Genomic DNA, 24,834 nt, shown 5'->3' on the forward strand with positions numbered 1-24,834 from the left:
TTCTCATCATTCATTCACATATGTGCATAAACCACTGACCCACATTCAGATTCCTAAATTTACATTACATAACTATTGATAAGAGAAGGCTGAGGGGGGATCTTGTGGCCTGTTATAAACTAGTCAGGGGGGATCAGCAGGCATTAGGGGAATTGATAAGAGTAGTCTTTCCTGCCATGGCAGGGGGTCGGACTAGATGATCTGCTCAGGTCCCTTCCGACCCTAGAAACTATGAAACTCTAAAGAACCAGATGGACAAATGGTCAAATGTGGTATAGAGACACAAGAAGAAGAATCAGATCATTAGGATGTATTCTTCTTAAGAAATTCAAATGTGTACTACAGTTCATGAGTACTAAATTTCTTATGTATACTCAGGTGTGTGCTATCACCACTGACTCCTTAAGTCCTACGGCTATATTAAAATGTCTATTCCAATCCCTGAGGCTATTCAGTTATGTGCCAGAGTTACAGATTCTCTATCACTGGGCAGAAATGTCATGATTTTTATTATTGTTGTGGATGTTACTGTGTCAAATTCATAGCATGTACTAGTTTTCTTAGGCCTCTGACAGACATTTTTTTATGACATGATTAACTGGTTAATTAAGTCTTAAGTAGTGACCTGGCCACACATTCAGTCAATTAATAGTGTGATAACTTTGTGGCTTATTCCTTGTTTTATTACACAAAACATATGTAATGACATTATGGCTGTTTCCTATCACACCTTTAACTGAACATCTGGCCAGTGCTCCCAGCTTCTGGAGCACACTGAGCCCTTCAAGACTCCTGAGTGCTCCAGGGCCTGGGACTGCCCCTTAGCTTGAGGCTTTCTACTGAAGGAGAACATGGAGCCAAGTTTGCTATTTGCCAGTGCAGCAGAAGTTTGGGATCATGAACCCAAGCTCCCCCTGCACCAGCAACATGGTGTGATGGGATCTGATGCTCATTTCCCACAGTCACACCTCTTGCCATGCACATGTGGCATGGCAGGAAGTGTGATTGTTGGGATCATGCATCAGAATACATCATGCCTTTAATTTAACATCTGTCAGGGCCCCTAGAGCACTAAACCCATTGTGAATTTGAAGCCAACAAAGCCAACAGTTATTGAGTTATGATGTTGTGGAAATGCTTCAATTATTTTTTTCAGAGCCCCGATATTCAAAAGCTTCACTGGTGATGCCCCTAAAACTTCTCAGGGTAAATAAATTTTTTCTGGCCAGGAGAAATTCAAGCCAAAATACATTTTCCTGGAAAATTAGGCATTTGGTAGAATGGGTCTTTGAACTTTAGTGACAAGGGTTATAACAGAGACTCCAAAATTAGGACACTTTCCTTTGGTTACTTGAAATGGCATGGCTTCACCTTATAATTTATGTCTGTGGAATGAAAAGCATTAAAATTCAGTGTGGAACATGAAGCTTTCAGTTGGGCAAATGACCAAGCTTCTTTGACTGACATTCCAAGTGCAGTTGATAGAAGTACTAATAAGAAATAAATGACATCCTAACAGCAGGATCTCCATGCCCAGGTGGCATTTAAACAGCAGGTATAACGTTTTCCTCTGACCTGCTATCTAAAGGCTGGAATTTGTCTGAGCTCAGTACTCCTGGACAGTGGAAGAGATAAATGTATGTGCTGAAAATGTGATGTACAAAGCAGATTTCTTCCTCGGAGGAGGGGAGCTAAAGTGGAACCATAATGCTAGATGCAATGCATCTCCTTCTGGATCACTCTGCCAGTGTAGCCCCAAGAGACTAAGCATTACAACAGCCACTCTTAAGTCTGTAATACCCCTTTAATGCAATGTGTGTCTATATATTTTCCTTGTCATTGAACCTATCTGACAAGCAATTTCTACTTATTTGCCAAGGGAGATGCAAATATAAGCCACTATTATGGATGCAGGCAGGCATTTATTTTTGCTTAAGACAAGTCTGTCATCTAACCTCTCAAATAGTTTGATGTCTAGATGACATCCCTCATACCTGCAATTATTTAAGCCCAAACAAAGTTACAGGCCTGAATAACATAGCTGGGTTGAGAAAACACATCTTCAAAATGCAAAGTAGTTATCAAACAGTCTATTTTATAGTAGTTTGCCAACCCAGTATCATAGAAGTTGGGTTTGCCTGTCCTAGATGGATGGTTAAGAAAAGAATTTTCAGAGTTAATTCATTTGAACTGTAGATATTGCACTGTTTTGTTCACTTTTGTTAGCCTGTATCTTACTGTCCTGTGCTTCTTGTATTCTAGATAATTGATAAGAGCAAAAGAGACCCCTCTGAAGAAATCGAGATTCTCCTGAGATATGGGCAGCATCCAAACATCATTACTCTGAAAGACGTGAGTAATATCAGAACGCATCGGCATTAAACAGTTCTCCTCATAATACCAAGCTCACCTGCTATGATGCATCTGGAAAACTCTTCAGTTTTAATTTGCAGCTACAGTGAAAACTACAGCTATTTGAGTCACCAAAAATGTCAATTTAATAAATGGATAAAAAGATGGCAATTCATCATAGCATGCATTCAGCAAATACCATTTTATTAACTCTGCCCTAAAGCCAGATCTGAAACATCATGATGCCAGAGAGAATCAAAACTAATTTGGTTTTCTTACATTGCTTATGATCAAGATTTCTCCACCTATTTTTTCAAAGCAAGTTGTCAAACACAGATTAGATAACTGGAATCACTATGTCAGGTTCAACAGCAATTCATGTGCAAATTCTGATACTTTTTTAGTTGTGTGAGGTAATGTTATATACAAACCAGGGATAGCCCTCAGGTCATATATAATGATAAGAGATTTTTTTTTAACTTCCACTTGCAAAACTAGAAAATGTAGAAGAGACTTTGCCTTACCAAGGCCACTAAGGCTTTGTATAGGCTTTGTATATATGAGGTGATCCTAGGAAAAAATCTCCATTATTATCAGCTGTGTCAATGGCAGCACCAGGCCAGACCCTTAGAAGATGTTTTACCCCTTTTCCTGAGTGGCTTTTGTTAGTGTAGTAAAGAAATGTTGGAACTTACCTTGTCTATACTAGGGAGTCAAGAGATAGCAGTACTGGTGGAAAAGATACTTGCTAAAATTCCCTAATATAGATGAGGAGTAATTGTGCCAGCTGTCTCAAATGGAGCAGTTAAACAAAAAAGGTGCCCTTTCACAAAAAATGGTCTTCCTTCCAAAAATATGCAAATTCCTGGAGCATCATACTTCCAAATTTACAAAGCCAGTGGGCCAGGGGAAAATAGAAAGCTGTGAAACACTAATCATGCAGCCTCCCAAAAGTTTTACTCACAAATTATATGACACTTCTGGCACCCCACTCCTTCCTTTATACCAAGAGCTGATAATCCTTAAGTAATATTGACACAGCCCTACTCTGTATTTGCCTAGGAGTTACAAGAATTAGAAATGAGATAGCTAGGCTGATTTTGTGAGTTCAAACACTGTGGTCATGAGCTTGGTTTAAGAACCAGTTAGAACACAATAAAACTGAAGCCATGTATAGGAGATTGGTACTTTCCAACCAAGCATCCAACTGAATAGTAAGGGGAATGTGTTTGTATATGTATATTTATATGAATAAGCCCATTAAAACTCATTACCATTCATTTGGACAGTAGTCTGGAAAGATCTTTTTAAGCCTCATATGTATTATGCTTGCTAAATAGGCAGAAAAAGACCCATACATTATCTGTAGCCTATAAACAAAGGAACTAGGAATTGACATAATGGGTCTCTTTCATGTTCATTTGGTCCAATATTTTGTCTCCAGCAGTGGCTGGTACCAAATGTTTAGGGATAGGGGCAGGAAATTGCTAGATCCTGAAAGATCTCATAAGAATCCCTAATAGATTGAATAGATAGGAAGGAATTTGTCTTAAGACCTGAAGCATGAGGTTTTACAACCCCTCCAGCAAAGTTTAGGATCAACTGTTATAGAACTGGATTTTTTTGTTATCCATATAAATACCCATTCTAACAAAGGGTGATATTAAATTTTCTGTATTCCAATTTGGACAACATTTTTTCTCAATTACACTTTTAAAATTGAGGTGTATTTTAACAAACTACTTCCTGTCTTTGCAGTGGGAGGACACTGATAATGCCCTTGTCCCCCTGCTTTACCAGTGGCAAGTTAGGGTGTTCCTGATGTTTTCCAGCTTTGTGTCTAGTAGTTGTGCATGAGGGTTCTTCATGTAGTTTTAAGGTGTTAGACCAGTGATGCTCCACCTTTTAGAGTAGTGGGTCATGTGCTTGGGATCCAATTGCACCACAGGCCACCATTCCCCTCCAATAGGGGAGAGGCAGAAGGAGAAAGGGGGAAGGGAGGTAGCTGCCAGTATCACACATAGTGGGAAGAGAGAGAGGAAGCCCTTGTAGCAAAGATGGCTAATAGTATACTTGGCTGCATTAGTAGGAGCAATGCCAGCAGATCAAGGGAAGTGATTATTCCCCTCTATTCGGCACTGGTGAAGCCACATCTGGAGTACTATGTCCAGTTTTGGGCCCCCCCAGTACAGAAAGGATGTGGCCACACTGGGGAGAGTCCAGCAGAGGGCAACAAAAATGGTGAGGGGGCTGGGGCACATGACTTATGAGGAAAGGAAAGGCTAAGGGAACTGTGCTTATTTAGCCTGGAGAGGAGAAGACTGAGAAGGCATTTAATATCAGCCTTATTCTTGGCCAAGATTCACCTTCAATGGTATCATATAGCACATACTTTGCTGTGCTGGTAAGTAAATCATTTATGTTAGTTTCAAAATATGTTGACATTTTTACATAATTCTAGCAAAGCATGACTAGAAGGGATCTCAGGAGCCCTTCTCATGGGGGCACGGGGGGAAGGTGGGTAGTAAATCACTGGATATTAGGAAAAACTCTCTCACATGGAAGTTAGTAAAACACTGAACCAGGTTACCCAAAGAGGTTGTGGACTCTGTATCGTTGGAGGTTTTTAAACCTGGCTAAACAAAGTCTTGCCTGGGATGATCTGGTTGGGGATGGTCTTTCTTTGGTCAGGGGTTGGACTAGATGACCTCCTGAGGTCCCTTCCAACCCTAATTTTCTATGATTCTAAGAGAGCTTTCTTCCGAGATGCAGAGGGGATCAGTTGCATACTACAGGGCAAGGAAGAAGATGTGCCGAGCCAAGCTGTTGTTACTAATCCCCCATGCCACAGGGTGGATCCAGTCACTTTGGGGGCCAGATCTGGCCCACAAGCCATAGGTTAGATAAACAATTTGATAGAGTGATTTAGACAGGGTGATCCTGCCTTACGCTGCAGGTTGGACAAGATGAGAGACCTTCTAGTCATGCTTTGCTAGAATTATGTAAAAATGTCAACATATTTTGAAACTAACATAAATGATTTACTTACCAGCACAGCAAAGTATGTGCTATATGATATCATTGAAGGTGAATCTTGGCCAAGAATAAGGCAGTTCATTTAGCTGATTATGAGACAAAGGAAAATATTGATATTTAAAATGGCAAATTTTACACTGTAGAACTTGGAAGAGCAAATTACTATGAGGAAGTTTGGTTTAAAGCCAGCTAAGATTTCAAGCTCCATTTGTTGGTAATGCATCTACAGCTTGGTTTATTAATATTTTATTGACTTCAGAGCAGACTTTGAAAACTGGGCTTCTTTATAGATAGACTATGTAGTGCTTCAGAGATGAGTAGGAAGCCTTGATTAACCCCTGTTCTAAAAAAATACTTATACATTTTAGGCATAATAAGCATAACATTCACTTTTTGAATATTAGCACCTATTTTCTTCTTTCAGCATCTTACAATAATATGCCAGGGTCATTGCAAAAAGGCCACTACTAGCTAGTCTAATAGATCTATAGCATGTTATTGGTTTTCTGCTCTTCTAGGTTTATGATGATGGAAAATACGTGTACCTGGTGATGGAGCTCATGCGAGGAGGAGAGCTCCTAGACAGAATTCTTCGACAGAAGTGTTTCTCCGAACGAGAGGCTAGTGCTGTCCTTTGTACTATTGCCAAGACTGTGGACTATCTGCATTCCCAGGGTGTGAGTGTTATTGCCTCTGTCTTCTACATCAGCCTTGTTAACAACTGATTGCTAGAAAAGAAATGTAAAATAGGGGCTGACCAGAGTGTGTGACCAGTTCTTGGAATGGCAAGAAGTTTGAAAATTCTTATTTTTTTAACATCTATAATTATGTCCAATGTGCAGAATAAGTCTCTGAGGTCCTCCTGATGTTCTGCAAACCAAATGCCTTTTGTTTATTTTGTATTTTTCATCTTAAATTATTCCAGTTTTTAGTTCTACCTATGTTGATGGTGTTATTTATTGATACCACAGCCATCATTGTAGTATCCAACCACCTTGTAGCTTAGAGCTATATAATAAAATATCAAAATGCAAACACTTTGGATATTCAGAACAGCACATAGACCTCAAAGCAAAGGCCTATTTTTCAAGTGTACATACAAATTAAGGTATCTACTGGGAAAAGATTTTAACACCCTATAATGAAGCTCAGTTTGAAAACCTGCACTCTCTACATGTAGCAATTTGAAAAATTCATCAAATTTTTGATGATCTAGTAAAATAGCTTTTCTTTTTGCATCACCAGGGTCCAAATGAATTCGGTGGGGGCTTTTGAGCATTGGTTTTTTGGCCTGGCCTAGTTTGTTGTCATGACAGTTTTCCAAAACTGTTGTCACATACAGAGATTATTCACCTCTCCTGAAATCCAGGCACTTCTAGCAAAACAGAGCACAGTATTTTTAGGGAGGGAAATGAAGATAAATAAAAATATCTCCTTTTCATTGTGAGCCGCTCATGTTAAGAAAGTCACAGGAAGATCCTCACCCTTGAATGAGTCTACACTTTCCTCCTCTGGCAATCTGCCCTTTTAATGGAAGGATTAAACCTTTCAGATCCAAAGAGCTTCCTGTATTTTTAGAGCGCTGTATTGTATTTCTTCAGTAATTGCCTTTGCTAACCCACACAAAAGACTCCTTCCACTGGAACATCTGCCTCCCTCTTGCTATATCAGCACAAGTATTATTATTTCTGATTTTACAATTCTGCACCCATAACCTCAGCTCATTCATTTAAAAACAAACACACAAAAAAGTGTATTTCTTTCAAGAACTACTACCTACCTCAAATAAGAGACTTTTTTGCACTACTGTCCTACACACTAAGAAATTCAGAATGGTACCCAAAACTTGAGTGCTGTAACCATCTTCTTTATATTTATTATTGATTTGTTTTCTGTGAAGGTTGTGCATCGAGATCTGAAGCCCAGTAATATTCTCTACATGGATGAATCAGGAAACCCAGATTCCATCAGGATCTGTGACTTTGGATTCGCCAAACAGTTGAGAGCAGAGAATGGACTGCTCATGACACCGTGTTATACGGCCAACTTTGTAGCCCCTGAGGTAGGATTATTTTTCATAAACTATGGGTGCAGAATATAGGGCAGAAAGCATTTCTCTGTCTTTGTGGTCCTTTTTGCTCTCTGCTTTTTTGAAAGGAATAAGGCAGAAATTAGAGTAGGGATGAAAATAATATGCTCCATTGCCAGCTGCTTCCTCTTCTTGTCAGTCTTTGCTGTCTGTTTAGTATTCCCCATACACCTACTGAGAGAAGCCAGTGTCTGGGTGGACTGACTTATTTATCACTTTGGTGAGTACCAAAGTAGAAGCACCACTTCCTTCCTCAACTACTTCTTTGAAAAGAATAGAAGGCTGGTGGCCTTTCAGTGAACCACATCAAAATGTGGGATTCAGAATCATCATTCTGATGATGTTGCCAAAGCCAACATTAATCAAGAATCAGGAGAGAAACCATCTCCAGGATGAAAAGTCAGTGGGAGCTTGGCTGTTGACATCACTGGAGTTAGGCTGTCAGGATTCCAGGTGTTGCAAACAAGAAAGATTCTGCAAAATATCCCTCCCCTTGAACTTCTCAAGCAGTAATCCAGGTAGGTATAATCTGTCAAGTTATAGTATGGATGTAAAGTCTTACGACTGTAAGGAACTCAGCTCACTCTAGCATAGTTTAGCCCATCCTCCTTAAGTCCTCAGTGTGGCAGCATATCTGACTCCCATCTGAGTACCAAATCTCTAGACTTATTTCTCTTGTAGGCCACTTTCACTGGGTGTGTCTACATGAGATGCTTTACTGCACAGTAGACTAATCTACTATGCAGTAGAGCATCACCATCTACATGAGGACACCATTTACTGCACAATAAATTAGTTTACTGTGCAGTTAGGTACTACTTGTGAATGCAAGTAGTAAACTAACTATGCAATACATACTGCACAGTAGCGCATGTGTAGAGGCTTACCAGGAATAAATTTGCTTCCAGTCAGCCCCAACACTACAAAGCCACAGGAGACAGAGAACTCCCCAGGTCCTGGTGCTGCCAGCTCCCACCAGGAGCAGCACTGGGATGGGGTAGCTCTCTGCCCCATCCTGTCCCAGTGCTGCTCATCTCCTGGCTCACCACAGGAGCTGGGAGTCAAGCAGCACTGGAACTGAGCAGCTCTCTGCTTCCCTGTACATCTGGGGGCTGGCTGGGACATGTCCTGCTTCTGGGACAGCTCCCAGCCAGCTCCCAGCTGGGTGGGGATTTCTCCAAGCAGCCCAGGGCTGGTGGGAACTGGGCAAGAATTTCTCTGAGCAGCTGGTGGGCTGACCAGGAGCTGTCCTGCTTACAGGGCATCTCTCATCCAGCCCCCAGCTGTGCAGGGAAGTCCCAGTGGGCACTGTGCTTATCCCCATGTACAGGGGACTAGGAGAGCTCTGCAGTGGCAACAGTCTGTTGGCCCCCTGAACATCAGGACCCCTCCTAATGTGTACAAGGCAAGGAGACAGTTGCCACTGCAGCTGGCAGAGCTCACCTGGCACCAGGCAGATAGGGACCAGCCTCCGTGCTTCCTACTAGTCCCCAGGCTAGCACTCCAAGGGAGCCCAGAGCTCCCCCAGCTGCTGCAGGGGGCCAGAGCAGGGTAGAATCAGCCCTGTACTGGGCAGAGCAAATTTGATTCCAACAGGGAGCACATGTAGACCTGCTCCCAGGGAAGGTTTACCCCACAGTATTTTACTGTGAAGTAAGCCTTTACAGCATTAATAGCACATGTAGATGTGCCCATTGAATAGTACCTGACCCTTTGTGTTGTCCTGTTGAAGCCAGTGCTGTGTAGAGTAAGGAAGGGTACCAGAGTGTGGCTCATTATGGGAATGTTATCTCTCTTTCTCAGTTATGGTCCTTTTATGGTCTTCATCACTATTGCATCTAAGCATCTATCAGTGTTTAAAATATTTGTCCTTGCAACACTGTAGGTAAGGAAGAATTGTTATCCCCATTTTACACACAGAGAACTCAGGTAAAGAGACGATAAGCAATTTGCCCAGCAACACAGCAACTACCCCCTGAGTCCCAAGGCTAGTGCTCCAAACTAAACGAGCGTTCTTCCTTTCTACTTCTCTTATGCTCATTGGTAACCATGGGAACAGGATTGGATTTCTCTCCTTGTTTGAATGATTTAAGTTGCCCACTCTCTATGGGTTTGTCTACCTGAAATGCTGGTGGACAAACCCATATCTGCCCTTCTTACGGAGTTTCAACAAGTTTAGCTCCCACATGATTTTTTATCACGTCTTTGAGTCATGTTCATGAGCTGATTCTTATACCCTCAATGTACAGCTTTGTCTGTCTCTGCTAGTTTCTGCCCTATAACAAAATACAAAAGTGTTACTTATCATAAGCTTGCGTCTCATCCTTTGTCAAACATCATTTTCACTTAGCTGGTACCCATTTCACAACCCCATTTCCCCATAATTCTCCAATCACCACAAGAAAACTTAGCAGTTTGGTTATGCTTATAACTGTGAAGTGAAAAATAGGATTTTTTTCTATCAGCAGTCCTTTTGAGATGCTTTTAAAAAACATGGATTGTAGCCATCCAGTGTCAAAATGTGACATTTATTGAGCTGACATCTTCTCATTGTCTTATGATGAGATTCACAGTGTTGGACACAAGCTTATGTTCTGCGACCTATAATGATATACCGTAGATGACTGAGCAGCCAACACACTCCAATCAACCACACGTTCAGTCAACTGTTCTTGTTTCTGCAGTGCAGTTTCTTTCCTTTTTTAACAACTTGAAAGTGTCAGGAGGTCCACCATATTTTCTTAACATCTACACAGGGTTCCATTACACTTAGTGTAGTTGTTCAGAGACCTTCTGTATATGCAATAGCCATATTCAAGGATAAAGATTGTAGCCATGCTGGTCTAAAAAGCAAAAGCAGCCAGTGTGGTAGAGGTGATATATTAGACCAACTAGACAGTTGCAAAAATAATTTCTTTATTTGCAAGCTTTCAGGCTCATATGCCCTTCCTTCAGCGAAGGAGAATGCAAAGATTGTACAATTTCTCCCAGGTAGAAATGAAACTTCATATTGCACAGGAGAGCTGGAGGGTGTTATAAGTTCTCCTGGTTGGAAAAGTTAATTTTATGCAGATTAGGCTCAGATAAAAGTTGGAACAGTCTATTTAACTCAAAGGTGTCTGATGGCAAGCAGGATGTTGAATTATGCTTCTTTCTTGTTAAGCCATGCTGCAACGATTTCTTCAATGTGCTTATGAAATTAAATAGGAAGTTAGGAAGTCAGTTCAGCATATGATACAAGGAGAGGATGCAAAGGTGAGATAACACATTTTACTTACATAAATCTCCCTTTATTATGAAAAGCGTTTAATTTTTGGTAGCAGAAGGCACATGGTTAAAACAGTTCTAAGAGGAAGAACCAGTACACCACCTAGTGGGAGTAATGCTTTCTACAAAGAGTAAAACAGGCTCATTCAGGGAAAAACAAGCCAAAGAACCCATTTGTTACATGACCAAATATAGGAGGACATTTTATATAAAATAAGCAAACTTCATTGTTCGAATTTCATTGGAAATCTGAACAGAACCTTTTCTAGCTTACAAACATGTAAGGGATATTTTTTATCTTTATTTTCCTATAGATTTCCCCATTTCCATTACAAGTCAAAGCAGAAAATACCTGTGAAGAGAGTATGCTCATGATATTTTTAGCCCAGTGATACAACAGCCTAGTGGTTTGATGATTTGAGATAAACTTCTGGGTCACTTTCATCACTGAATGGTAACATCTGAAGTACCCCCATTTCTCAAGTGGCTTGAAGTTTCTTGAGCTAAGAGCTGGATTAGATACATATTTTAAACCTCATTCAGTTCCCTAGTCAAATTTAAGTGCCCCTAGTATAACCCAAGGGGCTTATTTGATTAAAATTCCAATATTAATATTAAGTGCAGTTATATTTTGAAAAGTGATTTGACAAACAAATCCTTCTGGGGTTTTCTTTTTCAGTGGGTAAGTCTAGATTAGGATGGGAGGTCAATGCTAGAGGAGGGGTCACCTAATATGTCTTAGATCAAGGGTTTCCAACTTCTGAGTGACTGGTGGTCTGAAGACCCTAGCCACATGCCTCCCTGACACACCAAGTCAGTGCCTCCATACCCTGCTTTGCACCACGCTAAAGCCCTGTACACCATGCCATATGGCCCCCTCTGTCCCCTGCTGGACCATGCCATCACCCCCATACTGCACCATGCAGGGTTCCTGCTCCACTTCCAGCTGCAGGTACCCATGGGCCACCCCATGGGCCACCAGGAGCAGGGGTAGACAGCAAAAGCAGAAAGAGGGAGGGGGAGCCCGGAGACTCTGGTGGCAGCAGAAGTTGGAGCAGTGTGGGGGAGCCATGTCAGGATCAGGGCCTCAGGGACTTCAGGTCTGGATACAGCCTGTGGTCCATCAGTTAGATAGCCTTACCTTAAGTAACCACTGCCCTAACTGTGAACCTTGTCGTCTGAGTATATGAAGGTTGATACCTTTTGACTTACATATCTCTAGGGTCAATATACACCAGCCAACATACTTTTTTAAGTTTAAAACTGTCTATTCCAGTGTTTTAAAAAAAAACCACTTGCTAAAACATGTTGGCAAATGGTTTTAAATATGCTTTTAAAAATTTTTAAAATGCTTTTAAATATGTCCTATTTTCCTGTAGATCAAAGACATTCCCTCCTGGGTTAGAGATTACTAAGAGTGTTGCAGGTGCAGCAAGGCCAGGCCTAGAGGAGGAGAATAAGCATGTTCTGCCATTGTCCAAGCTAGGTGAAGGTCATGTTTAGGTCCAAGTGAGGTTGACAGATATGTGCTCACTAAGTCTTCTCTAAACTCAGCCATTTTTTTCCCAAGTGTAGATGCAGGGTTTCACAAAACAGTACATCCTGCACTCAAGCTGAGTTCGGCATGCAGGTCTGAGAACTGAATTCATACATGGACCGTTTCAAAAATCAAACCCTTGGGCCTAAATGTCATTTGCACAAAAATTTTTATTTTATTTTACAATGCTCTAGCCATATAAAGGGACCCTAGATGTGTATAAAGGTACCCCCTCTTTACATTGCCAGAGATTCATGCTACTAATGTCTAGAATTGTTTTAACTAAAACCTGTAAAGACTGTTCACATGTTGCTTTAGTAGTAAAGTTAGTAACGTGTCTTTCAATCCCAATATTGATTTCTTCTGTGATATGTTTGCATGTAAGGGTGACTGTACCTTGCTTTACATTGTCCAGTCTACACATTTTCAATGTGTTTGTGTGAATAATTGGTTTGAGCCATTGCTTTGAAAACCCAGTCTCTTTCTCATGGATTGACAGAAAAATAGGGCTGGCAGGGACCTCATGAAGTCATCTGATGCAACTGCCTGCTCAAAACAAAATCATCCCTAAAGCACCCCAGTCAAATGTCTAACCTGCTCTTAAAAGCTTCCAAGGAAACTTCATTATGTGGGTTCTTTAGAAGCAAGTGTCTAGGGGCAGCTAAATAGATTGTTCCCTTAAACAGTGATAAATGTCCTCCTTTTCCATCCCATCCTCACACACACACAAAATTACTGAGTATTTTGCTGCCCTAGACAACAATATACTCTACCTGTTTGTCAGAATTATCCTGCCAATGTGAAGAGATTGCTGCCACTACATCCATCCCTGACATTCAGAAGTTACAAATTTAGAAACATAAATTGACCCCCTTATTTTTGTCTTCTATTTTCTTTAATATAGGTCCTGAAACGGCAAGGTTATGATGCAGCCTGTGACATCTGGAGTTTAGGGATCCTGTTGTACACTATGTTGGCGGGGTAAGTGCAAGAGTTTTCCTCTAACAGGACACTTCAAAATTCCTTGAATGTGTCCCACTGCAAAGGACACAGGCAGGGGCATGCACTGCAGCACAAAGTAGCAGCACAAATTTGTGCCACTACTATTTGTGCTGCTGTAAAGGCATGCCCCTGCTCTTGTGGACCTGGCCTAAGAGGCCACACTGCCCTGTCTTCTGCCTGATTGCAAACTAACACAGATTACCACATGTCTGCATATTCTGTACTTTGAACGAAAACTGAGCAGATGCTTCTGCAATCCTTACTCAAAGGCCTAATGATTATTTACAGGAGTCAGGACTACAAAATAAGAAACTGTAGTTCTGTGCCTGCAAACCACAATACATACATGTCTGTGATGTTTTTTGAACAGGTTCACCCCTTTTGCAAATGGACCAGATGACACCCCAGAAGAGATTTTGGCCAGGATTGGCAGTGGCAAATATGCACTTACAGGAGGAAATTGGGATTCAGTATCAGATGCTGCAAAGGTCAGTGGATTTTTCATGGTTTTAGTCTAATTTACTGAAAGGGACAATTATTCTTTCTGTTGTAAGATCCTTTCTTGAAAATCTGAGGAAAAATCAACGGAATATTCATTTTCTGTGTCTCCTTCAATGAGAAATGTATATGTTATTATTGTTCTGTTTGAATTAGTACATTAGAAGTGTTTGCACCACGTTTTGAATGTGACATATTATATGACCCTGTAACTTACAAATACATTGAATACCAAAATATTAAAACCCCCTTTTTTTATTTGGCAGAAATTTTCAAAAATGTAGGTGACCCAATACCATAGATGTGTTATTTATTTGTAGATCACTTTGTTGTTTACTACAGCAAACATTTAAAAGGCAACCCATAAACTAACATTTTAGTGTACACTTGAAAATGTTTGGTCTTATGTCAATAATAATTGACATTGTATTTGCATAGCACCTTCTACTCAAATATTTTAGTTGACTTTACAAACATTCCTTTAGAGAGGACCAAATATTCTTGACTCCATTTTATAGATGAAAAGACTACAGCACACAGTGATTATAGCCTTCATCTTCAGATGTGGCCCCTAATTTTGAATAGTAACATTTTTGAGGTCCTAGACATGTTTTCAAAGGTACAGAAAACCTGAAGTGCTGGAAGTACTCAGCACTTTTGAGAATTAGGCCCAAAGTGTCTCAGATTGGCCAAAGAGACTTGTCCAAAGTAGTTTTTTACTTAAGTATAAGACAGCCCTGAATATAAGACACTTCCCCCAATAATTAGATTCTATACATGGAAAATTTATAAATTTGTTAGTTTTCCAGGTACAGAACCTAATTACTGGAGGTTTGCCTTGAATTTTTCCCCCTCTCAGTGCTATAGCAGGGAAAATAAATTGGGGGGTGGGGAGGGAGGGGAATTGGGCAGTTCCCTTGCTCTCTGTCCCCCACTCTCCCACCCCCACAACTTCTTCCCCCTTCTCCCCCTACCCCTTACTGTCAGATTCTGCTCCCCCTGCTAACATGGAAGTGAAAGTCAGTTAGCCCCACTCATGACTGGAACCAAGTGTTCTTGTCACAAGTCCTGGGATCCTCCAAAAATGTATATGCAGATGAGGTACATGGCAACCTGGTCTGGCTCCAGCTCATGGAGGGCAGAGTCACACTAAGGTTGAGAAAGAGGATGACAGGGGGATTCTGGATGAACTGTTTGGAACCCAGTTTGGTGATGGTTGCCAGACATTTAATGCTGGTAAAGAAACAGCAATCACTGGCCACTAGGAGTGTGCAAAACAGGCCATATTTAATTTGGATTCAGATTCAGCCTGAATCAGGGACAGTGATTTGATTTGTTGATTTGGATCACTGTCCCTGATTTGATTTGGCCAAATCTGAATCTAAAGATTCAATGCTGATTTGGAGAATCAGCGATTCGGCCATAGAAACAGCTTTAAAAAAATTTTCTACGTATCTCAAGGTACCAGGCACAGCTCGTGAATGCTGCGATGATGGGGAGGATGGAATGTCCCACAGAGTGTGGGGGGGGGGCCCCCACGTGCTTGGCGGCAAACCTGGAAGTGTCCACTTCTGGGTCCACTGCTGAGCACAAAGGAGGCCCCCCCCCATGCCTCCCTGGCTCAGCAGTTGTCTGCTGGGGGACCACAAACCCAGGAGGCACCAGCTGCCAAACCAGAGCAGGGCAGGAGGGGTCCCCTAGCATGCTCCCTGGCCGACCCAGAAGCGGACCGGAAGTGCTTCTGGTCCACTTCTGGGTTTGCTGCAGAGCATGATGCAGAGCCCCCTGCAATCCTGTGGAATGCTTCATCCTCCCCATCATCACAGCATTCACAAGCTGCCTGGTACCTTGAGGTATGCAGAAAAAACATTTAAAGCTGTGTCTATGTCCAAATTGTTGAATCTTTCCAAATCTCTCCAAATTGATTCAGAGAGTTCCAATTCAATTTGGAGAGATTATAGGGTCTCCTGATTCAATTCAGATTCGGAGATTCAGCCACTGAATCAGGCCAAATATCCATTGAATTGAATTAGCAACCAAAGTTTTGGACAGCCCTACTGGCTGCATCTACACAAGATTCTGACTCTGCAGTTGTTACTAAACAAGTACTAAATGACTAGACAGTAGCCAGTAGCATCGACAAAACTTTTTCAGAATGGTAACTGCATACTAGCCCCAGACTACTGCATGGTAACATTGCACCGTGCTCTCTGCCACATGATAATACTATGCAGTAATCTCAGGTTACTGTGCAGTCAGCGTCTCATGTCGACACAGCCACTGGAAATGGGTGAGAAAGGCACAGCTCAGCTGTGGGAGTGAAGAGGTTGAAATATATGCATTGTAGTGGCTCACCATAACTTCAAAAAGAGTTGGCACTGAGGAGGACTGAGCACAATGGGCACTGCCAGAAATCTCTTTCAGATGGACTGCACTGACCTATCTTTGAGGTAGTGTGTTAGCCTTTTGCTAAGATCAAATATTTTTGGCACTAAGGGGAGGGCATTAAGGCTGGCTTTGGCCCTTCTGGAGCTAGCCTGGTATTGCAGTACCTACAGTCCTGGTGCCAGTTCCCTGTGGAGAGAACAGCTTCCTTTTTTATTTGTTTTAAGACCAAAAAGAAAAAAATATTCTCAGGTTCTCATCTGCCTTTTTGGCACCTAGGGAGATGTTGGAGCTTGTTCTGGGCTCTCTTAGTGCTGGCCCAGTATTGTGGTACATTCAGGCCCAGAGCCTATTTCATCTTGGGGGAACAACTACCCATTTTTTAGGGGCCACACAGATGCAAAAAGTTCCCATTAGTATGTTTGTCAATATGGGCCATGTGTTTTATAATCATGCTCAGTGTTGGCTGCATTCATTCAGTTTTATAGTTGGTTTTCATCATGAATGCTATGTGCCCACCTGCCCGCCAGGCCTTCCCAGCTGACCCAGAGCCGGTTGCGGCACACCACCATGGTGGAAGTGTGCCTGACAGCAGCCAGGGCCGGGGCCGTCTGGGTGGTGGTCCCCAACTGCCCTGCCCCGAGGAGTGGGGGGCAAGGAAGATCCATTGTCCCGGGCCGGCTGACCGAGCCTGCCGGGTTGAATCCTCCGGGCAGACTGCGTGGACTCCACCTGTTTACCTCTTAATGGTTTCATGCCCTCTTAAACTCTCTTTTCAAAGTTCTTCTCAACTTTCCCTTACGGTACTTGTTAACTATTGGTCTCATGCCGGTATTTAGCCTTAGATGGAGTTTACCACCCACTTTGGGCTACATTCCCAAGCAACCCGACTCCAAGAAGACCTGGAGGCTGGGGAGGCACAGCAGCCACGGAGGTGGTGGCAGTGTCAGTGACAGAGGCATGGTGGTGGCAAGCAGAGAGCTCCCACAGGCAGCCATGGTGGTGTCTGCAGCAGGGGCAGGCTGAGCAAGAAGCTCCAGCAGGCAGCCATAGCAGCACTGGCAGTGGGGAAGAGGGTAACGACTGCTGACCAGCAGTCAGCAACCACCCGCAGACGCCGCCGGCAGCATCGGCGGAGGCCAGCAGCGATCGGGAACCACCTGCAGACACCTCTGGTGGTGTCAGCTACAAGGATTGGGGTGGCAAGTGGCAACTGCCCGCAGGCATCGCCAGCAGCATTGGCGGCGTTTTTTGTTGGGGGTGCACTGCCAATCTCAGGGGGTGCATGTGCATCCCCTGTGCATCACCAATGGTTTACATTACTGAGCAGATGCTGCTTTTGGCAGCCATTTAATGATAGACAATGTATTTAACTAGTTGTTCCCAAATCTAAGATGAGGGGCTCTTTCCCCTATGCTGATTGGGGGAACAATCCTTGTCTTATATTTGTGTAAATACGGTAATGTAGGAAGTCTGTGGAAGACCTAAGCATTAGAAATTATGCCCCTTGAATCTCACCTCTGCACCTTAGCTGCAAGACATCCACTCAGACAGCCGTAGGGCAGGTGGGACCTTTAGATCATTTTGTTTGACCACCTAGAAAGCAAGCACTGAAGAACTTCATTCAGTTACTGCTGTAATACAGACAGTAACTTGGTTTCAGCTAAAGCATATCTTCCAGATAGTCTTGACTTAAAGATACTAAGGCCACTGGCAGACTTAAAAAAAAAAACAATAGCACAGAGCTTTAACAGAAGAGGCATCACATCAATTTTCAATCAGCTATTTGATAGATTCAATCAGCTATTAGATAAAAGCACCAAAAAGTCCTGCTGTAGCACATGATCTATAGATGCTGGGTGAGCTAGGTCAAACTGACACAATGCCTCTTCTGCGCATGCACTGCACTTGGTGCGGGGGCATGCTGAAGTGAAAGTGAAGTGCTTTTTTGGGGGTTTTTCACATATGTAAACAGCCTAGAAGCTGGAGAATCCATCACCTCCCTTGGTAGTTTGTTGCCATGGTTAAATATCCCTAATGTTAAAATCGGTGCCTTATTTCTAATTCACATTTGTTTGAATATAGATTCCAGCCATTGTTTCTTGCTTTTACCTTTCTTCAGTACTTTAAAGAACTTTTTACTAATTGGTAATTTCTTTCTATGGAAGTCCTTGGACACTAGTCAAGCCACCTCTCAAAATTCTTTTTTTATAAACTAAACCACCTGATTCCTTTAAGTCTTTTCTGGGTGGCATTTTTCCTGCCCTTGAATCGTTTTTTTGGCTCTTCTCTTTCTGCAGTCTCTGTGGTTTAGACAGTTCTTTGTTAAAGTCTTGGATTTTAGAATCTAGTGTTCAAGAATCGGCACACCATTGCCATACACACAGGTGAAATTACTTCCCTACTCGTACTCGCTATTCCATCATAGTTGGAGTTTTCCAACAGAAATACAATCTATCAGAAAATTTCCAGCTCTACTAACTTGCCCGTGTTCGCTATGAAGATTACAGACCCAGTTTTCAGATGATGGTTTAATAAGCTATCCAGATTTCATATCCATATTGTCACTTACTTCTTCATAATTCATTGTCACAGCAGCATCACTGGATCAAGATGGGATTGTAAGATTTCAGCATAGTGTGGGTTGGAAAATTGCTGCTATTATTATTATGATTAGAAAGTTATGTTTTTAATTTTCAAATTATTATAAATGCTTAGATGTCTCCCACATTTAAGCCTTTACAATATTTGCTGGTGATGGAACCAGAGGGAAAGATCTTAGTAACATATTTCCAATCAGTTTCTGCAGAATGTAATTACTTTCTTTTTCTTCCTACTGCTCTTCCCTTCCTCTTCAACCACAGGACATTGTGTCCAAGATGCTCCATGTAGATCCTCATCAGCGACTAACAGCAGTTCAAGTGCTAAGGCACCCATGGATAGTGAACAGGGAATACCTGTCTCAAAATCAACTCAGCAGACAGGATGTTCACCTGGTGAAGGTACGCATAGTGTCTGTTGGACATCCTGCTCCCACGTGAAAAGTTTCCTTCCCGTTTGCTGACTAACAATGAGAAGATGGGTTTTATGTCAACATGCTGGAGATACAGGAGCTAGGGAGGGGTTTTTTCCCCCAACAAGCCCAAGGCTAATATAGCATTATGGTAAATATATACAGCTTTTCCACTTGTCCTCTTCAAGTAATTGTAACTTTCTATTGCTGTGTAATGAACTGGCAGGAGTTCCACTACCCATTGCTGAGAATCAGAATCGCCAAGCCCTATATTTATAATGTTTAATGGAAATTATCCTTTTGCTCTGGGACAAGAGTCATGGAAGGAAAAGGAAGAAATCATAGAACTTGCCATAATTGCAGCATTTTCTCTTTCTTCTCTTGCAGGGGGCAATGGCAGCCACCTACTTTGCTTTAAACCGAACACCTCAGGCACCAAGGCTGGAACCTGTATTGTCCTCCAATCTGGCTCAGAGGAGGGGAATGAAAAGACTTACTTCAACAAGGTTGTAGCAGTCCCCGAGAATGCCTCGCTGAAAACCAACAGTTTGCTATTTGAGAGGTTCTCTTTATTACTCAGTTAGCAGAACTTCGGGCAATTTGCTCATGAAATCACCAGAAATAGCAGAAGTCCAGCATAAGGCAAAGTTATCCTTTGCTCTGTTGTTCTTTTTACCCTTCCGGTCAAGATCCTAAGCTAGCAACTTCTCAAAGATGTGCCAATTTTACCAGTTGCTCCATTTCCTTATTGAGTTAAAGCCAAATAAAGTATGTTCCCTTCCCCTCCCTCCCAAGAGTGCTATTTTTGGAATCCTTAAGTTATCCTGTGAGAACACTTTCTTTTTGTAAAGCACTTTTTGCTGTGAAAGCAAGTGGTTTGGTTTGAAAGTTTTCAATGTTGCCAGCCTGCATCACGGTGAATATCTCAACCTATACACAGTATATGCCAATGGATCATCAGTTGTAACGAAGCCCCAAAGGAATTGAAGACTAGGGAGACAGTGCCGGATACCACATAGGAACAAGTCCTGCACAAAGCCAAGGAGAAAGAGCTGCCCATGACGAGCGCTTCTGCTGATTCAGAGAAACCTTTTGAACTCTCCCACTGTTATCTGTGGAACAGAGTCAGAGCCCCTTTAAGAGAAGGTGTCACAAACCCTAACATAATTGAGGGTTTGGCCCTGTAAGAGCAGAGACCCCTACAAATATAATCTTCAGGAAGAATGGTTGGGACTCATGTGACTATAGAAGGCAATTGGCCAGGACTTCATGAGTAGAAACCTCTGGCTCCATGGGAAGGGAGGTCCAACTTAGGTTTGGTCTCTCCGTGGCATCAAGCAGGATGTTTGGGAAAACAAGCTGAGCGGGGCTGGGGAAATATATCTAGAAAAAGGCCTGGGTGGGTGTAGGGACGGCACAGAGAATGACTCGGAGGAGCATTACTGTGAGCAGAAACAGCCTGGCCAGGAGAGCACAGGCAGGTGTTTAAGGAGTTTGACACACATTTAGGGAGCCAGATTGGGAATGCCAACAAGAGTGGTGGGAAGTCTCCTTTCCGTGGTCCTTGGCCAACTGGGGCACTACATTTCTAAAGCTAGGATGGGCCAAATGGACAGCTGCTGCTGCTTTCCCAGGTCTCTTTCTGGGTCTGTCCTGTAGGCCCTCCTTTGCCTGTTAGCACAAAGAGAGACAGCCCCAGAGACCAAGTTACGATCATATCTGAATCCCTGCCCTTTTCTATGACCATAGGTATCTGCTTATATAGTATTATTTGGTGCCATATGACACCAAATAGTTATTACCTTTTGCATTTCCTCTCCTCATTAAGGGCTGAGCTTCCTATTCTGTGTTTGTTCCTGGCACCAATTTTTAAAGAGGTCAGGTGACTCTGTTACCAGATGCAATGATAACAGTGATGATGAAGGATACATAAGAAAGAATAAAAAAAATGATCCCTCCCCCGGTGCCTAGGTTTTCCAAGTGCAGGGAAAGAAAAACTCATGAAAAAAATGGGCAAGGTTTTGTGATGCTACATCCAAGACATTTTTATTTCCTTTTGTTATCCATCTTGGCTATGAGTGGTCACAAGTTGGCTGGAATTGTTATTTTTAGTGCTTTTGTCAAGTGTGTTTTCCAAGTGAATTTCATCACCTCAGATGCTTTGCAGGAGCAACTAATGTACTGTGTTGGCTTTCATTTTCTGTTGTGAAAGGGGGAAAAAAAGAAAATGTGAACATGGAGCTGTATATGCTGGAGGTCATGCTTTTCTTGCTGAATAGCCTGTGCATCTTGATGCTGAACTGGAATCAGTAGACCTGTACCCATTGCACCAGTGTATCCAGGGGAACAAAGAGCTGCATTAGGTAGAACAATGCACTTCCTAGGACTGTATGTTCTGATGTTGATCTGAAATTTATGTTTGTTTGCGTGAATCTATTTTTAAATTTACACTTAATTTAAGCCAATATTTAATGTTCTGGTTTATGTGCTGTGCACACAGGATCGCTGCGAAGCAGCTCTCCCTTGAAGCTCTTACTCTTTTTTTAGAATAAATGATGCTGTGAAAATTCACAAGGTGAATGGATTAATTTGGATTTGTGTGAGCACATATGGACATGACTGTGTATCTTTATGTAATATAAAACACAGAGGGCCCTGATTCTCTGGTCTGGCTAAGCTGTGCTTGGTACAGAACTGGGAGGTGTGGCTGTAGGCGACTTCTACGTCGCTCTTGGGGCAAATCACAGCAGCTTCATATGCTTGACTGTCAACAATCTCAAGGGACAGGTGGAGATCATGGAGTCATTCAGAAGCACTGGACACGCTCTCTTTCCATGGAGAATGACTCCTATTTTGGGGCTAGGCAGGGCAGCTGCAGGGAGGGATTCTGCCCAGAAGAGGGAAATTTGGAGGGGAGGAACTGGATTTTCTGGGACTCCAACTGCTTTGTGCTGCTTGAGCAAATGTGAGAAAGCGGCTCTATGTGCAGAAGTATGTTCTATAGGGAAAGGAAAAGTGTGTGTGTATATATCATGTACAGTTTTTGCCTGCCCTCAGATTTCGTATTGATCCATCAGTGCTGCTGTTGTGCTCTCTCTCAAAAGAGAAAATTGAAACAGCTACTTCATTCAGCCCAGCTCCCTTTTGACAGATTTCATTTGAATTCTCTCAAGCTTCTTTTTCATCTTAATACTATTTTGGGCCAAATCTACCACTTTTTATGACCCTATTGTGCCAGATGATGAACAGGGTGAATCTGATCCCAACTCCATGAAGATAATGTTTTCTGAGTCACCAGCTATCCTCCTGGCTACACCATGCAAAGAGTGGGCCAAGTGTGGAAGAACAACTGTTAGCTTACCTTGATTATATTATTTTACTTCAGGAGCTTATAAATCATGTTTAATGGTGTTTGCCCTTTAGGAGATTTTTGCCAGGGCATTCAAATATATGTACATACTGTCCCAATTTATCCAGGCTAGTACATATATTCAGTCAATATTTGAAGAGGTGTTTTAGAGAAGCTTTCTCTTCACTACAATCAGCCTTAAAAGTAATTTAAAGAAGCATTACAGGCTATCATTGCTGCAGATACTTTTATGCTAGAGTTTCCTTTACAAACTTCTAGCTCCTTAGCTCAGCAATAAGCTTTTCAGTCAAAAATTTTGCCTTCAAAGACTTTGCAAGTTTTTAAAAAAACTTATGGGAGATTTATTAGGTGTTTTTTTCCATTCCTGTAAAACTACCTTGAATTAGAAGATACCACAATGCAAGCTGTTAGTCTGTACAGTGACCTAGTGCCTTTGGCGATTTAAAACTAGTATTGTTAAATACCTGCATCTTCAAGGTATACAAAGCAAATAGAGTGGAATGCATACACCTGCACAGTAAAATCGGTGTGTTACAGGCAGTCAGTCAAGGTAAAGACCAGCTTTACCTATGACTCAGATCAGTGGGCAAGGAGTTGAGATTCCTCTGCTCCCTGCCCTATCAGTTCTGTGCTGCCTTTTCAGTCTCCCAAAATAAATCCCTCTGATTTTTGCACAGAAGCAAATTCAACATGCAAAACTGCTCAGAAATCTCAGGCAGGCTAAGGCTTTTCTGAAAAATGGTTCTTAAAGTGTTTATACAAACCCAATTAGCAAGAAGGCACCAAGTTAGAAGTGAAATACTAATGAAAAACAATTGGGTTGTGCAGTTTTTCCTCTATCCAATATAGGAACGTGACATGAGAAACATTGGGTTTTGTTTCTAAATCAGACTGTTTTACAGAGGAGCTTCAAGTTTTACGTACTTTGTTTTTGATAGAAGACTGAATTTCTGAAACACTGGTAGATGTTAAAGAAAACATGAAAGTAAAAACTGATTAATTTAGAAGGGAAGGGTTTTTTTATTTGGACTGTTTGAAACTTTATTTTAAGGCCTGTGCCACTCAATATAAAGGACTGAGGAAATATTAAAGATTTATGATCAACTCCATTATACAAGGGCCCAGAGACTTCCCCAGCCACATACCTGATTCCTCAAAGATAGGCAAGCAATGCAATTGGGAAAACCAGCTTTGACATGCCTTAGGTAAAAAACAAGCCTGAAATAACTTCAGTAAAGTAGTTCAGGATAACTTTATACATCATAACTAAGAAAAAATTGCAAACCAAGTCATTTCTTCCCTTTGAGGTACTTCTTAAATCATTAAAGCAATGTCTAAGGTACCCTGCTTCCTGCACAGAGCTCTGTGTTGCTGAAGTTAGACTGCTTCCAGTAACGCAGCTAGTTTATCTCTCTATATCAGGGGTGGGCAAAATACAGCCTGTGGGCCAGATCCGGCCCGCAAGGCCATTCTATCTGGCCCATGGGGCCCCTAAAAAATTTCGAAAATTAATATTTATCTGCCCTTGATTCCTGTAAAAATGACAGGAACCAAGGACAGTAGGACCCAGGGGAAGCCTGGCAGGCTCCCACAACAGCAGGACCCACCTGGCCCCGCCTCCCCAGCCGGGAGCCCGAGCAGGGGCTTCTGGCCTGGGACCCCGTGGCTGCCCTGAGCCAGAACTACAGGTAAGGGGGGGGATGGGGTGGGGAGGGCAAGGGAGGCCCGGGGAAAAGTGGCCCAGGGAAAAGCTGAGCGTAGGCAAAGCGTGGAAAAGTGAGAGGCTGCTTTCCCCCCCACACACACACGCTCAGCACCACCCTTGTAATCCGGCCCTGCTCCCAGCCTGGGCCCCATGCTGGCTCCAGGCTCGCCTGTCCGGTCTGCATGTGGCAACAGCAGCTGTGGCCCCCCTGCTTGCCGCACCAGGCAGTGTTTGCTGCCGCCGCCTCTGGGCTGCCCAGTGTGTGAGCTCCAGGCGGCCAGCAGCAGCCAACACTGCCCGGCATGGCAAGCAGGGGGGCCACAGCTGCTGCTGCTGACAAGTGAGCCTGGAGCCAGCGCAAAGCCCAGGCTGGCCGGGGGGCCAGGTTACAAGCTGATGCTGAACTTGGGGAAAAGCGGCTCTTTGCTCACCCCATGGCCAGTGCCCCATGCTGTAGCTGCTTGCAGCCCTCATGGGGCTGCCTGTGCCTGCTCCAGGCAGCCCTGTGTGGGTTACAAGCACCTGAAGCAGGGCGCCATGGGGTGGGCAAGAGGCCACTTTTCCCTGTGCTCAGCACCAG

General features: G+C 42.7%; 1 protein-coding gene across 2 annotated transcripts in view; it reads left to right on the forward strand.

Annotated features, from left to right (window-relative positions):
- The window catches only part of RPS6KA2 (ribosomal protein S6 kinase A2), a 537,755-nt gene extending 516,005 nt beyond the window's left edge, over window positions 1-21,750 (forward strand). For both annotated transcript variants that reach the window (XM_019549973.1, XM_019549974.1), the window contains 7 exons: window positions 2,263-2,352; window positions 5,907-6,065; window positions 7,289-7,450; window positions 13,186-13,262; window positions 13,654-13,771; window positions 19,031-19,168; window positions 19,567-21,750. In XM_019549973.1, coding sequence (XP_019405518.1) covers window positions 2,263-2,352; window positions 5,907-6,065; window positions 7,289-7,450; window positions 13,186-13,262; window positions 13,654-13,771; window positions 19,031-19,168; window positions 19,567-19,692 — 870 coding nt within the window. In that variant the 3' untranslated portion in view covers window positions 19,693-21,750. The remainder of the gene's footprint in view (window positions 1-2,262; window positions 2,353-5,906; window positions 6,066-7,288; window positions 7,451-13,185; window positions 13,263-13,653; window positions 13,772-19,030; window positions 19,169-19,566) is intronic.
- The last annotated feature ends 3,084 nt before the right edge of the window (window positions 21,751-24,834 follow it).

The sequence above is a fragment of the Crocodylus porosus genome, unplaced genomic scaffold (assembly GCF_001723895.1).
Source record: "Crocodylus porosus isolate Cpor-Errol unplaced genomic scaffold, CroPor_comp1, whole genome shotgun sequence".
In the NCBI taxonomy this organism is placed as follows: Eukaryota; Metazoa; Chordata; order Crocodylia; family Crocodylidae; genus Crocodylus; species Crocodylus porosus.